The sequence below is a fragment of the Scleropages formosus genome, chromosome 12 (assembly GCF_900964775.1).
Source record: "Scleropages formosus chromosome 12, fSclFor1.1, whole genome shotgun sequence".
NCBI lineage: Eukaryota > Metazoa > Chordata > Actinopteri > Osteoglossiformes > Osteoglossidae > Scleropages > Scleropages formosus.
Window position 1 is genome coordinate 15,355,514 of NC_041817.1, and position 15,273 is coordinate 15,370,786.

At 42.9% G+C, this 15,273-nt stretch overlaps 1 protein-coding gene across 9 annotated transcripts in view; it reads left to right on the forward strand.

Moving 5' to 3' along the window:
• The window catches only part of dmd (dystrophin), a 205,817-nt gene that overhangs the window by 185,733 nt on the left and 4,811 nt on the right, over positions 1-15,273 (forward strand). For 4 of the 9 annotated variants that reach the window (XM_029256737.1, XM_029256740.1, XM_029256741.1 and 1 more), the window contains 13 exons: positions 7,284-7,345; positions 7,813-7,887; positions 8,172-8,373; positions 8,567-8,652; positions 8,932-9,089; positions 9,767-9,933; positions 10,054-10,165; positions 10,394-10,530; positions 10,898-10,936; positions 12,091-12,156; positions 12,946-13,011; positions 13,770-13,928; positions 14,977-15,220. In XM_029256737.1, the coding sequence (XP_029112570.1) occupies positions 7,284-7,345; positions 7,813-7,887; positions 8,172-8,373; positions 8,567-8,652; positions 8,932-9,089; positions 9,767-9,933; positions 10,054-10,165; positions 10,394-10,530; positions 10,898-10,936; positions 12,091-12,156; positions 12,946-13,011; positions 13,770-13,928; positions 14,977-15,220 (1,573 nt within the window). Of the gene's footprint in view, positions 1-7,283; positions 7,346-7,812; positions 7,888-8,171; positions 8,374-8,566; positions 8,653-8,931; positions 9,090-9,763; positions 9,934-10,053; positions 10,166-10,393; positions 10,531-10,897; positions 10,937-12,090; positions 12,157-12,945; positions 13,012-13,769; positions 13,929-14,976; positions 15,221-15,273 lie in introns of all 9 variants that reach the window. The other 5 variants (XR_003798034.1, XM_029256738.1, XM_029256739.1 and 2 more) reach the window with 2 other exon arrangements.

The following is a 15,273-nucleotide window of genomic DNA, read 5'->3' on the forward strand; positions in this document are numbered from 1 at the left end:
AATCTTTTTGTATTGTTATGTATAATAATATGTTGAAGATGTTTTTCAACTGTATCTGATTATTAGATTTATTTGAACATTTGTTTGTAGAATTGCTATCCTTCCTGACAGTTTGGATATTTAGATTCTAAGGGTGTTAGTGTGTTTCTTGAACTAGTTTATAGTCACTGTAGGTGTTGCAGAAGGTGTATCTGGATGATGAAATATGCATGTGTCTTTAACAATGTCAGATGCATATTGAAATTCTGAACATCTGTCCTTGGAGAGGAAGAAAGTTTGCTTGAAAGAAGGAGTGTCTTTGATTGCTTTGACATGGCGGGTTTGTTGTCAGTTGTGTTCACCTTCAGATGTCAGTGGCTTTAAAAGGAAGTCTGTTACAGAGGAACAGTGAGGTAAATCACTGAGGTGCTTGTGTAGCTAGGTCGAGACAGAAAGAGCAGTTGTTGTTTGTACCAAAACAGATGTTCTTCCAGAAAAACTCTTCCTTTGTGTGGGTGGTATGACATGGTATTTCTGCGTTCACACATGGCACCACTGCATAAAAAATGCAAAGTACATAAGACATCAGTTTTCTTGTTTGCATAACAAAGGCAGGGGTCACACACAGGTTATGGACACACAAACCAGACTAGCTGGGTTGTTCGGAAAGTGTTTGACAACACCAGGGTCGTTGTGTTTTTCAGAACTCACTGTGGCACTGAAACTACTGGTGAGCTCCAGGTCTTTGCATGAGCCACAAAATACAGCTAAGCCAGAAATACAAAAAAATATAGTTGGCCAGGTAGTGTTTACTACTGTTGCTTATTTTCTATGTCCAAAGGAGGTGTTGTAGAATTGGAAAAGAAATTACATGTGGGGAGGACACAAAGTCCCAGATGGAATGAGCCTGGGAATGCTGGCATCAGGTAAAAAGATTAAATCTGGTAGTCACTTTAAGCCCTCCGTATTTTGATTTGACAGAGTGGAGAACATTATCTAGAGAGGTATGGGACTGGGAATGGACCGCACATGATGTACACCACCGAAGAGTGATGTCTGGGATTGTACATCCGCTGTGTAGAGCATTTACTACTGGCTCGAGTTCAGCACAAGTTTTATCTCTCTCTTTATTTAAATTCTCAGTATTAGAAGTAGAAGTCCATTCTGCGTTCCTCAGCGACTACTGGCACCACAAGTTTTTTTAGACAAGGACACGGAGGTAAGAAATGAGGCTATATATAAATCTTATTTTAGTGCAGGCCAGTTGAACGTGTACGACATTGACAGGAATTAGTCCCCAGACGTGTAAAGCAATGCCTGTAACATGCAGTTACAGGAGGCCAGTGAATTGTACAGAAAGGCAGTCCAGTCATATCATACTTCAGAAATATTTTATCTTTGCATCTAATTGTTTGTTTGACTCGGGTGAACAAAGACGCGCTTCTTCAGTGGAGTGTGATTTTTGATGTTTAATGGTTATGTTGGTTGCGTTTGATGGGTCATGCCTTATTTTTAGATTTTCAATTGGTTTTATTTTCTTGGATGTGCAAAGAAAACAATTCAGTCAGTGTTTTCATCATCACGTTAGTGTTCATCTTTTGGGCACCATTCAGGTACAATAAAGAATTGTTCTTAATGTTTTAATGGAGAGACTGTCAGCTCATTGAATAAACGTGAACAGATTGTGAACTGTCTATACCTAGGCATATATCTTCTGTGTATATCTTTTTCTCTTTGTCCTCTCACTCCCTTTGTCATACCTGATGCAAAATTTTACTTCAAAGTGTGGAGCTTGGCAAGAATGTGAAGATTCATCAGAAACGCACGCTATACACAGATCTGAGATTGCACACTCATCCTCCTCTATTCACTAATGGTTTTTGTCATGTCACTAATTTGGCTTTTGCAGCAGTCAGAGTTATCAGCGGTTCGGTTGTGTGTGTGTGCGCGCGCTCTCATGGTTAAAGTACCACTGACCCGTGTCAGAGTAACTCGGACATATTTGCAAGCGGTGCAGGTGCGGCTCGAGTGGCTGCGGGCATCCCGAGTGTGGTTTGGATGTGTCCAAAGAGATGAATTAGAATTGATTTTGCTTCAGGGCCGAATTTAGAGCTGATTTTGTTTTTGTCCCGACCAGGCAGGAGTGGACTCCCCCGTTGGTGGCCGTGTCAACAAGGGTTCCATTGATCCAGCACTGCCATTGACTTCCCTCATGACAAGTGCCACTTATTTGTGGAAACACGTTATTTATTGGTTTGCATTCGATTTGTAATTTTTGTATCACTTTGACTCAAATATGATTTTTGGCGCTGTGATTTTCCGAAGGATCCAAGGTTTGCGCAGAGAACAGATTATCTGTCAGATGTAACTACTTAAACAGAGGAAGTCGGTTTGCTTCTTACTTTTATGTATATACATACATGGCATAATGAATTGGCAAAGACAACATTATAGAAGGGAGAGTGTGGTGTCCGAAAAGGAAGGTACACCGTTCTTTGGAGGTTTCCCTGAAACAAAGCACTGGAACACTTGAAGTGTGCAAACAAAGAGTTTATTAAGAACAGTAGCTCGCGTCACAAACTCACTTCACACCGCGGAACCTCATCTGCGTTCGCGCGCAAAAGCCCCCGTTATACATAGTGCCCCCAATAACGGTTCCCGCTTCTCTTAGGAAATAACCAATGACAATTATCCTTTGTCAACTTACACCCTACAGGCCGGCAGGAACCTTTCTTTTACAAAACTCTCGAGGATTCGTTCTTGGTGTAAAACACCACAGAGAGCTTGTGTTCGGCGCGATCTCACGGTGTGAGCGGTACCACCCACGAACAAATAAACTGACTAAAGACAAAATAAGAGCACAGGAAACAGCCGATGGCTGAGTGACCAGCTGACGGCTGCATCATGACGACCCAGTTAGCGACCTTGCGAATAAACAGTAACACGGAGTGACCTTTTTCCCGTGTAAATCTGCCGTTTCTCAAGGAGCTCAGTCAAGATGAGCAACTGTCACTCACTGTGTTAGTTTTTTTTATCGAGGGAGCTCTTAATGTTGTGTATGAAATTGTTACATTTTCGAAATGGCTCGGCGCTATTTGCTAAATATCTACAGGCGGTCTTTCCTGCTTCAGACGTATCTCGTCCTATCTCGGGGCTGTGCGCGCGCGCGCGCGGCTCACACGAGACGCGCTCGCGACTGCGGGCTCCCGCGTCCGCCGAGAGTTTGTGGTTAGTCACGCTCCTGCGCGCTTCCGCGGCTCATCGCTCGCGGCCCCACAGTCTCTGTCCGGACTTGCTCGCTGCGCGGCATATGGTGCGAAAAAACTGCAAAGTCTCCTGTTGTCATTTCTTGCTGAGTTGAGGTATCCTGAGATTTTTTTTTTTCCTTCCGCTGAAACGCCTGACGCATTTTGAACAGAAGTCCCGCTTTTCCATTTCTTTTAAGTTTTCTGAGGAAATGCAGGTAGGTAGGCGTAACCTAAGGTTCTCCCGCAACAGCTCGTTGTACGTCAGACATTAACCGCCCTACAAGGCAAGGACTGTACTTTCATATAACCCTGCAAGGTGTCCCTAAGAAAGGTCTGTTAAAACACAACTCAGTTCTCAGTTGTTTAGTTACACATCATCTCCCTGAGGAAAACACATCTGAGCTAATATGTGAGGCAAAACTTGGTGAGTGGTACATTTCAGGTGTGACAGAATGTGAGTAGTAGCTACAAACATTAATTTGGAGGAAAAATCATGGCTGTCTGGTGTGACTGTGGAAGTGGTAAGTGTGTTGCGGGGAGAGGCCTCTTTGTGTATGAAGGTGCGAGCAACTCGCACACCTGTGTGTTCTCCCTCTGTGCAGGAGGAAGTACAGCGGGAGTACAGGCCCAGCGACCCGGCAGTGTGACGCCTCTCCGTTCGCTCAGGCTTCATTACTCTGTGGCCCTTGCACACGGACATGCTGTGGGATTTATGGCCCCCAGCATGTGAAGCGCGCACACAAATGCTCGACCTTCAGGCTCACGTGCAGCTCTCATCGTGCCGTGTTCAGGGTTTCCTTGTCGAGAGCTGTAAAAGTGAAAGTTCTACCATTGTCAGTATTTATCAGACGTTTCTTTCCAAGGAGATGTACCATGTTAGGTTTGTATGCTACCCTACTTGCAATGATATACAATTTATATATTTGTTTACTGTATCGATTAAGGGTAAATACCATTCTCAAAGATACTACAGCAGGTATGAGATTCAAACCTGAGTCATTGAAGGCAGCAGTTCTAACTGCTGAACATTGCCTATTTATTAGAAATAATATATAATCATGCAAGGCAAACTGTTATTTAAATAATATAAACAGCTTCAATAGCATGAAAACCCTTAGTGTAGATAAAGCCTTAATCTTACAATGAAATCAAGATCTAGCATTAAAAAGTCATTAGTAGCACTGCAATGTGCATTTAAAGGCACAGTGTCTAGGTGCTTTGCACAATGAAATAAAAGGGAGCAAACTTGTGAACTTTATTTCTTCATATCATAAACATTCGTGAGCCAAATTATCAAAATTTCTCTGATCAGGGTGTACTCTGTCTCACACCAGGATAGTGTCCCAGGATAGTCTCCAGACCTCTACAACCCAGCACTGGACAAGCATTTATTGATAATGAATGAATGAATGAAACAATATAGCATTAAAAGGCCATTTTTGTTATAAATATTGCAGAATATATTGGTGTTATTGTGATGCATAAAAATACGATTTATTTTTGGTATTTTCACACATTTTAAGTGACATGTTTTTGGTCTTGGACTGTTTTTCCTTTAGAAATAATGGCAGTATGACTACGCTCAAATGAGATTTTGCCCAATGGGGTGGTTTTACAGAATGAATTAACCCTATTATGTGAGGAATGGTTGTGTGTGTGTGTGTATATGTGAATATGTGAAAGGAGTCTTGTTGTGTAGCCTCTATTTAAGACCGTAAAAGGTCAGAATGACTACTTCAGGTAAGTTTGTTGAACTTTTGTTTACATTATTCTTAATTTACCCAAACACTGCAAGGTGAACTGTTTTTTTTAATGTTGTGAGGTGAAATTGAAAACATTGAGAGCATGGTTGATTTCATGCTCTGAATATTTAAATTATTTTTAAAGCAGAATAAAGAAATAGAACATTTTTAAAATAGGAAAGGAAAATAAAATGAAAAAAATATTAGTGGATTTTGCTTGGTTATCTTTGATGATAATGGTGTGATATGTATGTGTTAATTGCAGTGATGTTGTGGAGTCTGTATGTATGTGAGTGTTTTGCATTGGGAAAACATTTTGTTTGCAGTCAATTAGTTTTTCACGGTTAACTCAAGTTATTCACCATTTCCCCAAGTTGTGTCCCAGGTAGCTATCACCTACTTTTAAAAATGTTAAAGTAATCCAAGAATTTAACCTCATGCAGTTGTCACCAGCTTTTGTAAATCTTATTAGGTATGAATTTCCACAATCCCTCCCACGTTCTGCAGTGTTGCTACCAAAACGGGCACAATTACATATGTATTAAGGTCATTTACATATTCATGAAGCTGAGGTGCAGCAAGCAAACAATCTTCTTTTCTGTGGCATTTAATGCACACCAGTATATTTTCTCATCATTGGAAAACATCTGCATGCTTTATTTATTCAAAAATAAAAACTTTGTTTTCGAGTGTTGCTTTTAAGTGTTGGTTTGGGGGTACCAGCCCCACTTCAGGTCCACTAGTTTGGGTCTGTGAGTGGTATGTCATTTTGAAACAGGATGCATTAGCTTGTAAGAACTTAATTTTGTACAATGTTTGTGTTAAAAATGTAGTTTGTTAGTGCAGTACTGCTCTTTAATGTTTTACTTCTGGAAAACCTCTGTAGGAAATGTTGTGAGGAGTTTTAAATACTATATAGCATGACAATGATTTTTATGTGAAAATTGTGTTGCATGGTTATGTGTTCAGATCATTCTCATAAAGTGGTAACAGTGGTACAATGACAGTTCTGGGACAGAGTAGTTTAGTTGTGGACAAGAGTGGTAGCCTTGTTTCTGTGGTTAAACGCATATGGAAAGAAACTAATAATGTAACCTTTTCAGACTCTTAATTCTGTATTCAGCTGTGGTAGAGACACAAATGAGTGCAAATCAATTTGAAGATTTTTTTTTTTTTTTTAATGTTTTATTGAGTTCTGAACTTGGTCCTTTGACCTCCTGCATCTCAAAATGTGTGTAACCATTTGTAGTGTATCTATAGTAAATCCGTAGCTCATTCATGTTCTGCAGCCAAGTTCCTGATCACCACACTCCTCACTTAGACTATATCAAAGTTCTTCATCAGTGCTGTACATCAGTACTATACTTTCAAGTTCATCTGAGAACAACATCCATGTTTTATATCCATGTTCTGTATCCATGTTTTGTGCCAAGTTTCTCTATACGCAATGTAAATTTGTGATCCATAGTTTAAATTTGGATAACTTTGTTTTTCACAATGTTCCACAGCCATGGACCGCAGAGTTTTATGTAGTTTGAGATACATTCTGAAGGGGCTCTTTATACAGTCATGAGCAAGCATTGGAATCTGGGCTATCTCAGTAGTATTGTAGAGACGTTACCTACATTGAACCATGATTCGAATGTGGAAAGGTGCAGTAGCATGTTTAATAGTTGTATTATTCATTTTGGGGGGGGGGGGGGGAACAAAACCAGATTATTCATGAATGTGCAGAAAATCTGCTGTCATCTCACGTTCCCCAAAGATTTCCCATGCAACATTTTTAGCCGCAGCAACATGGCATGGCATCAAAGAGGCACCAAAGAGTCACCATGTCCTTACTGGATTAAAAGGGAGACACCCTTGTTCCTACAGAACATGGCTTTCCTTGTTAGATATGTTGTGGCTTTGAAGGAATGAATTTTGTCACGTTTTTGTTACACTGTTAAAATTTTGGCTACGTAGCATTTCAAATGGCAGTTTCAGGAAAGAAGCCCTGAAGCTTTTGCTTGCTTTGGCAGTATTTATTACTGATTGTAGTCATTACATTATAGCAGTTCATTTTAAACAATGCAAAAATACAAGATGAGATGTAATTTTAAGCTATTTTACAGTATATAGTAAGTCATTGTTTGTACCCTAGTGAAAACTACAGGAATTTTACTTAAATGTTACATGTGAATATTAATGTACAGAATGTACCAGCAGGCAGTGTGAATACAGAAGTCTGGACTGCTGGCATAGTGTACTTAGAGTACAATTCCAATGACCTTCGCAGTGTGTTGCTGTGTGCTCACCTCCAATCTCTCCTTAGTCACCAGACGCAGACCACCTGCTGGGACCACCCCAAGATGGCGGAGCTGTACCAGTCTTTGGGTGAGCAGTGTCTTCAGTGTGTCTGTTCCATACACACCCAGAGATCGTATCCAGTTCTGACAGTTTCTGGGTCTGCTCTCCTGGTCCAGTCCCTTTCTCCCTTTGCCTTGCTGTACTCCAGTCTCCTAAATCCCTTTGCTCTCGCCTTCCTTTCCCAGTTTACCACTCATCTGGTTCCCTCTCCCATGTACCCCCTATTGTTCTCACTGAGAGTGTGTGTGTCTGTCTGAGTGTGCATGCAAGTCAATAAGCAAATGCACAATTGTATGGGACTGTTTTATGTTAATGTTTCTGTCTTTAAGCATAAATAAGATAAAGATGGGGTGTGTGTGCATGTGTGTGTTGGGAGGGCAGTGTTGGTGTTCTTGTGTATCTGTTTGTGTTTTTTTAATGAGCGAGAGATTGCAGTGTCGCTGGGTAGAGCAGCCAGGGTTGCCATGGTAACACTCTTCCCTCTCCCCCTGCAGCTGACCTGAACAACGTGCGGTTCTCCGCCTACAGGACAGCGATGAAGCTGCGCAGGCTGCAGAAGGCCCTCTGTTGTAAGCGCTACTTTGTCACCCTCTCACCTTGTCTCACCTCTCAATAACATGTCAAATGGTTCCTTTTACCCTGAAACAGTCTCCACCTGTTCTTTTTCCACACCTTCCAGCTTCAAATTCTGTCTGTTTCACCTTATGCTTTTTCACTCACTTCCCCCATCCTGAAACTCAGTCTCCTCCCCTTTCTGTGCCATGATCCCACCTTGAACCCTAGTCCTATGCTCTGGGTGGTGTATGTCATAGAGTTGTTTTTACTGTAGTGTGACAAGCTGTTGTGTGTGCAGTGGATCTGCTCAGCATGTCAGCTGCCTGCGAGGCCTTTGACCAGCACAACCTGAAGCAGAACGAGCAGCTGATGGACATAATGCAGGTCATCAACTGCCTGACCAGCATTTATGACCGTCTGGAGCAGCAGCAGAGCAGCCTGGTCAACGTGCCGCTCTGTGTGGACATGTGTCTCAACTGGCTGCTGAATGTTTACGACACGTACGTGCTCTCCTCTTTGGCCTGCCCTCACACACACGTGAACACATGACATGGTTATGTGAACATGGGAGCTCTGTGTGATTTATGTGAGAGGCACTGTTTTTTCTGTGTTAGTGAAAGGATTTCTTGAGTTTTATTTTCTTTGCTTGTTTGTGTGCTGGAGCTATGTGTGTAACAGATGTGGTTTCCACAGGGGCCGAACTGGGAAAATCCGCACCTTGTCATTTAAAACTGGCATCGTTTCACTTTGTAAAGCACACCTGGAGGACAAGTACAGATGTAAGTACTCTTGTTGCTCTTCTGTTATGAGTGTGTATAACTTTGTCTTTCTCTTCAGAAATGTGTGTGTTCTCAGGCATGTTTCTGGGTGTGTGCTTTTGTGTAAATTATGCTTTGTAGGTGTTTCACTGTAGACTCTGACTTTAAGGTGATAAAATGTGTGTCTGGAACTGTGAACCTCTGAGCAGAGGAGAGGATGTTTAAGTGTGTCTCTGCAGGTGCATGCATCGTCAGTGTCAGTGTGTACTGATCCCCCTCCCCACACACTTGTGCTCCCAGTCCTCTTTAGACAGGTGGCCAGTCCAACAGGCTTTTGTGACCAGCGTCGCCTGGGTCTTCTCCTACATGAGGCCATCCAGATTCCTCGGCAGCTGGGAGAGGTGGCCTCCTTTGGGGGCAGCAACATCGAGCCGAGCGTGCGCAGCTGCTTCCAGTTCGTAAGTGTCTGCTACCCCTGGGGGGTACACACACACACACACACACACACACACATGCAAGTCACTCGTAAGACATGCAGACACATATGTACAATCCATTCAGTCTATGAGTCCTGCATCTTCAGTCACACAGCGCCACATGCTTTTTTCCCTCCATCACACTGACACTTGTAATCCCCTGTAGTGAGAGCAAAAGAGCGTGAGAGAGTCAGGAAGGCAGGAAAGGGGGATTGAAGAGGGCTGGAACAAGTGAAGGATGAGTTTTTTGTGGGGGCTGTACAGAGGAATGTTTTATTAATCCATTAATCTTTTTCTTGGCAAAGTGCATCTCAAGAAAGTTCTTTGGGCCACTTAAACTCCTCTGTTTGCACCGATAGGACCCAGAGACAAAATATGGTACCGTGTGTGTGTGAGAGAGTGAAAACTGCTGATATGCAAGGACAAAGTGTTACATTCCTTTAGTGACCCCAAGGTCGGCCAGTTTCCACGGAGACAAATGACCGCTTTGCTGTTTGAGTGCCCCATTGGCTCACTATGTTTGCTTGGCTGCACACACTGCTAAAGACCCTCCAGTTTCACGTCTTGCTAGCTCATCATTTATTCACATGGAACCACATGGCTGGTGCTTTCCACGCCCCTCTCACTAGTCCACCCTTTGTGTTTCTCTGTGGGAGAAGGCCAATAACAAGCCGGAGCTGGAGGCGGCACTCTTCCTGGACTGGATGCGTCTAGAGCCACAGTCGATGGTGTGGCTGCCGGTGCTGCACCGCGTGGCAGCCGCCGAGACAGCCAAGCACCAGGCCAAGTGCAATATTTGCAAGGAGTGCCCCATCATTGGCTTCAGGTGAGCTCATGGCCTGTGCTGCAGTAAAATGACCGCCAAATATGGTACACTGCTGGCTTGTAATATAGAATGTGATGCCATGCCTGGTCTGACACCACTCTGGGTTTTTCTCCCACTCAGATACAGAAGCCTGAAACATTTCAACTATGACATTTGCCAAAGCTGTTTCTTTTCTGGACGTGTTGCTAAGGGCCATAAGATGCAATACCCCATGGTGGAGTACTGCACCCCGGTATGTTACCAATCAGGGTAAAATTGACATCCTGTTGTAAATTGTCACAGTTTTGCTGGCCTTTATGCCTCAAAAGGAAGTTGCGCTCTATAGAAAACCTCAGCAATAAAGTGGTGTAAAGTACACAAGAAAGTCAGAAGCGTACATGTGTGTGCGCTTGAGTATCACTGCTTTGGAAAAAGGGTCTAATTTTTTTTTTACCCTTTTCCCTCTTTTTTTGCACTATAGACAACGTCAGGGGAAGATGTGCGGGACTTTGCCAAGGTGCTGAAAAACAAATTTAGGACAAAGCGCTACTTTGCCAAGCATCCACGGATGGGCTACCTCCCTGTGCAAACCGTGCTTGAGGGGGACAACATGGAGACGTGAGTGACGGGACTGCCACACCCTTGCCTGTCTCCCCACCTGGTGCACAGCGTGTCTCTCGCCCCCTCATCCTTGGCTAGGTTCATCTGGAGATGCCAGCTCGTACCCAACACAAGTTTAATTGCCAGACATGTTTTGGCTATAAGATAAATCACCCGTACTGTGGGTGGTTAACTGGCTACGGGGTATCAGTGAAGGTCGTGTTGATGTGTGCAAGTTATGGAGGAGGTTGGGTTGGGTGGGTGCTCTCCATTGCCCCCTGCTGTCCATTCAGTTCCCATCATGCTAATACCTTTTTGCTCCTGTAAAAGTGTCTCACTTGCTCCCTGCTGCCTCTGTCTTCATCTCACGTTTTTTGTCTTGCAGTCCTGTTACACTGATCAACTTCTGGCCTGTAGATTATGCGTGAGTACTCCGAGCAGCTGTTCCGGGCGCTGCTTCTCCACACGCGCGCGCGCACACACTCACACGCATGCAAGCAAGCACGCACAATCCCTCACACTTTCTCAAGTGCACAGATATGCTAAAGTAACACTACTGATAAAAAACATGTACGCATGCATGTAAATGCACAGCCCTTCATGAATACATAGTCAACAACATATAAACACACACACACACACCCCGACACAGTCACAGTTAAGCACTTCTGTTTTGCCATGCATGCACACATATACACACTAATGTAGCCACATGTGTTTATATAGACCTTCACATTGAGAACCTCACCTGTTAGCACTGCTTAGTACAACTCACCTGCTTGACAAACCTCCGCCTCATTGTTATGTTTTATTTTATATTCCTTCTCACCTCTGCTTCACAGTTTGGAGCTCAACGCCATACAATGTGTAGGCACAATCACTGTTCCTTTGCAGGTTGTTTAAAGTCACCTTTTTTGAGGACTGAGTTCACATTGTCTCGAGGTCATCAGAACTGCAGATAAACAGTAGTCCTCTAGGTCTGGCATGTAGCTCTCCATTGTTAGTCTCCTTCCATTTTTAAACCAAATTTAATGGACAATTTCTTCTTTGTCGGAGCTGGGCTGTACAGATGATAGAAACAGTCATTAAATAACGGGCACGTTTATGGATTTGTAACGGGACTGTGTTTAGGACTGGTACAGGTTTGGTGAGTACTTGCGGCGGTGTCCTCGCAAAGTCTTCACAGTGTTAAAGAACTGGTGTTCTGAGGTTCTGAGGCTATCTGACCTGCCCGTGTCTCTGTGTAATACTGCTCTCCAGTGGCTGACATAGAAAAATTCTTCTTGGTGTGTAGAAGCTGTGTGGACATCTTTACATGTGTGAATGATATATGCACCAGTACAAATGAGCCAGTGTTGAAATTATGTGGACACCACTGTTTGCATGTAAATGGACCACTTCAAATTCTGTCAGTAAGATTCAAGCATTGTGTCTGTATGAGTAGCTATAAGATATGACAAGATGTACTGTTATCTAACATATTTGAACAATGTGAATATCAATATGAAAGGACTATGAGAACTAATTAGAACTAATCTTTTTTTTTTTTTGTCCACTGTTCTTTTGTCTCCTGTCTAGGCCCACCTCCTCCCCCCAGCTGTCTCACGATGACACCCATTCCCGAATCGAGCATTATGCCAGCAGGTATGCCATGCCCTTCATGGCTGTCCCCACTTTTAATCCAATAACTTGGTACTCGGTGAGATACAGTGTAAGATGCAGTAACCTTAAGCTAGGGCCTGCTACATACTGGAATGCCGTAGGTAAGGATGGGGGCTTCACAGGAGTGTTGTAAGCAGTAAGTTGTTTTTCATAGTTACTGAGTATTTGGTTTTCAAAGGCTGTTTGCACAGCCTTAGAAGGGACTATTTCAGCTGACTCTGGTGACCACAATCCATCAAGATAACCATAGGGAGAAATCAGACAAATATGTGAATTTTTGTACCAAGCTTCATATGAGGTTGACAGGGAAAATAAATTAAATGTATTTAATATATGCTGTGTAACGCATTAGAAGGATACATAATAAATTGAAGCAGAATTATGAATAGGGAGTTATACTCAAATTTGTTGAGTCACAGCAGCAGAGTAGGTAGCTTCCAGAGTCCAAAAATTGTTTCTGATGAATTGGTGACTCTAAACTGCTCAAAACATGACTGTGTGTGTGTTAAACAGCTCCGTTGTGTGGATGTGTAGGCACTTCCAAGCAGCTTTGTATGGAGTACATACTTCATTGGAAATGACCTTGCACAAAGTCATCAGTTAAATACTAGTTAATAGTATTTGTAGGTGTTGCAATTCTGTGCTCATATAAAAAAGGTTTTAGTGAAAACCACAGTCAGAATGATAATAACCTGAAGTTTTGTAAGATATCCTCTCTTTCTTGCTATTGAAAGTGTGTTTACATGTGACTGCCATTTTTGTGTTTCACAGGTTGGCCGAAATGGAGACTCGCAATGGATCCTACATCAATGATAGCATCTCACCTAATGAGAGCATGTGGGTTCTGCTTTCAATTTCCCTGCATTGCTTGAACTGTGATAGTGGGAGTATTGAGGGGGATGGGAGCATGTGTGAAGATTTGTGTATCTGTTTGTGTGAAAGTTTCTTTTCTTAGTATGTGTGTAAAATAAGTTGCCTGAATACATGACTGTTTTGGTGTGTGTGCATATAGGTTTAAATTTGTGTTTAGGGAAGTTGGTAGTATTGTGGTTGAAGCTACCACCTATTGTCCCAAAGGTCGCAGGTTTGGATCCCACCTGCAGCTGTAGTACCCTTGAGCATGGTACTTACCCTAAATTGTTCTAGTAAAAAAATGACCTTGCTGTAGAAATGGGAAAATGATTGTAGGTAGCTCAACACTATAAACTGCTTTGGAGAAAAGAGTCAGCTGAATGAGTAAATGTTGAAAGGTTTGCATAAAATTGCAGTGTAACTGCGGAAGTTTGATGGTCACATACCAAGAGATGACAGAGTAGGTTAGTGTATGAGACATGAGGTGTGATCGTGTTTATAATGTTTTTTTCCTCTTCACTCTTATCACACTGTCTGCCTGCCCGGCTTTTCATTAATGTGTGTACTTTTCAGTGGTTTCTGCACGTTGGCTTCTTCACTCCTGTATAGTGACACTGATGTGTTGACTGGATACTGTGGTGCTGATCAGTTACTGCACTGGTGCTAACTGGTTCACCGGCTGGCATTGTTCACGATTTGCCTGTTGCAGTTGGAATTCACATCCTGTCTCATTCACAATACAGTGATGACGAACACCTGTTGATCCAGCATTACTGCCAGAGCCTGAATCAGGAATCCCCTCTGAGCCAACCACGCAGTCCTGCCCAGATTCTCATCTCTCTGGAAACAGAGGAGAGGGGTGAGCTCGAGAGGGTCCTCAGTGACCTGGAGGAGGAGAACAGGTACACAGAAACACTAAATATGATCAGATCTTTTTGTTAGTTCAAGTAGTATATGAACAGAACCTGAGAAAGAATATCACAGGTATTGTTTTTATTGCATTTCACTGATGTTGAAGATAATTAGATGTGCAGTCAATTTATTTTAGTGACTGTGATTTGACTGAGGTCTGGAGCCTTATAAATGGATGTGTAACTGTCTAGACTGATAGGCTTTTTCCAGAGGTCTTCAGAAGTTTCCTTGAAGCATTGCATGATGTGCCTCCATGAATCTGTATTCTGCCAACTAGAGTTTTGCTGTTAAGGGTTTAAGTAGTTTAAAATGATACCTATTGGATAGGGCAGGCAAAATCTGGCCTATAGTATTCAAACAGCTGATTCAAACTACATTAATTAAGGTGATTATAGTTAGAATACTTTGACACCAAAGCAATGAGAGAAAACCAATACTGGTGTCATTTTTTTTTTCTCTCCCAGGCTGCATTCATATGCTACTAGAACAAAAAAGGTCTGATGAAATTTTACTTGAAAAAGCTGCAAAAAGTTAATTGGAAAACGATACTCTTTCATGGCACTATACATTTACATTTGTTCAGTCACCAGATGCTTTACTCTAAAACAGTGTACAATTGTTAACTGGTATTAAGTGGTATTTGGCTGATGCCCTTTGTCCAAGATGACTTGCATTTCTGGATGCATTCTTCATCTGTATAAATGGGTGGATGATTGTAGTGTAACACACTCAGACATACACACTGGACAGTTTAAGTCACCAGTTCACCTGAAGCGCATGACTTTGGACTGTGGGAAGAAACTGCTGTAAATGCAGCAATCCCTCAACCATGGGGAGAACATATAAACTCTACACGTACTCTACAAAGGCATTTTCAGTATTTCAGAATTTAACTGTGTTTGTGGGGTCAAAAATCTACCCTAAACATTAGGAAAATGTGTGTGCTTTGGTATGTTCAGGTTATTGTTGATATTATGCTGGCTGCCTGCAGATGCTGCAGGCCAGGGGTACACTCTTAATGTGGACTCTTTCCCTCAGGAACCTGCAGGCCGAGTACGACCGCCTGAAGCAAGCCCATGACCACAAGGGCCTCTCACCACTGCCCTCACCTCCCGAGATGCTGCCCGTGTCCCCCCAGAGCTCCAGGGATGCTGAGCTCATCGCTGAGGCCAAGCTTCTGCGCCAACACAAGGGCCGTCTGGAGGCACGCATGCAGATCCTGGAGGACCACAACAAGCAGCTGGAATCCCAGTTGCAGCGCTTGAGACAGCTGCTGGAGCAGGTGAGTGATGGGTCATACTCGTGTTTGGACAGATGCACACTGGCGTGCATGTG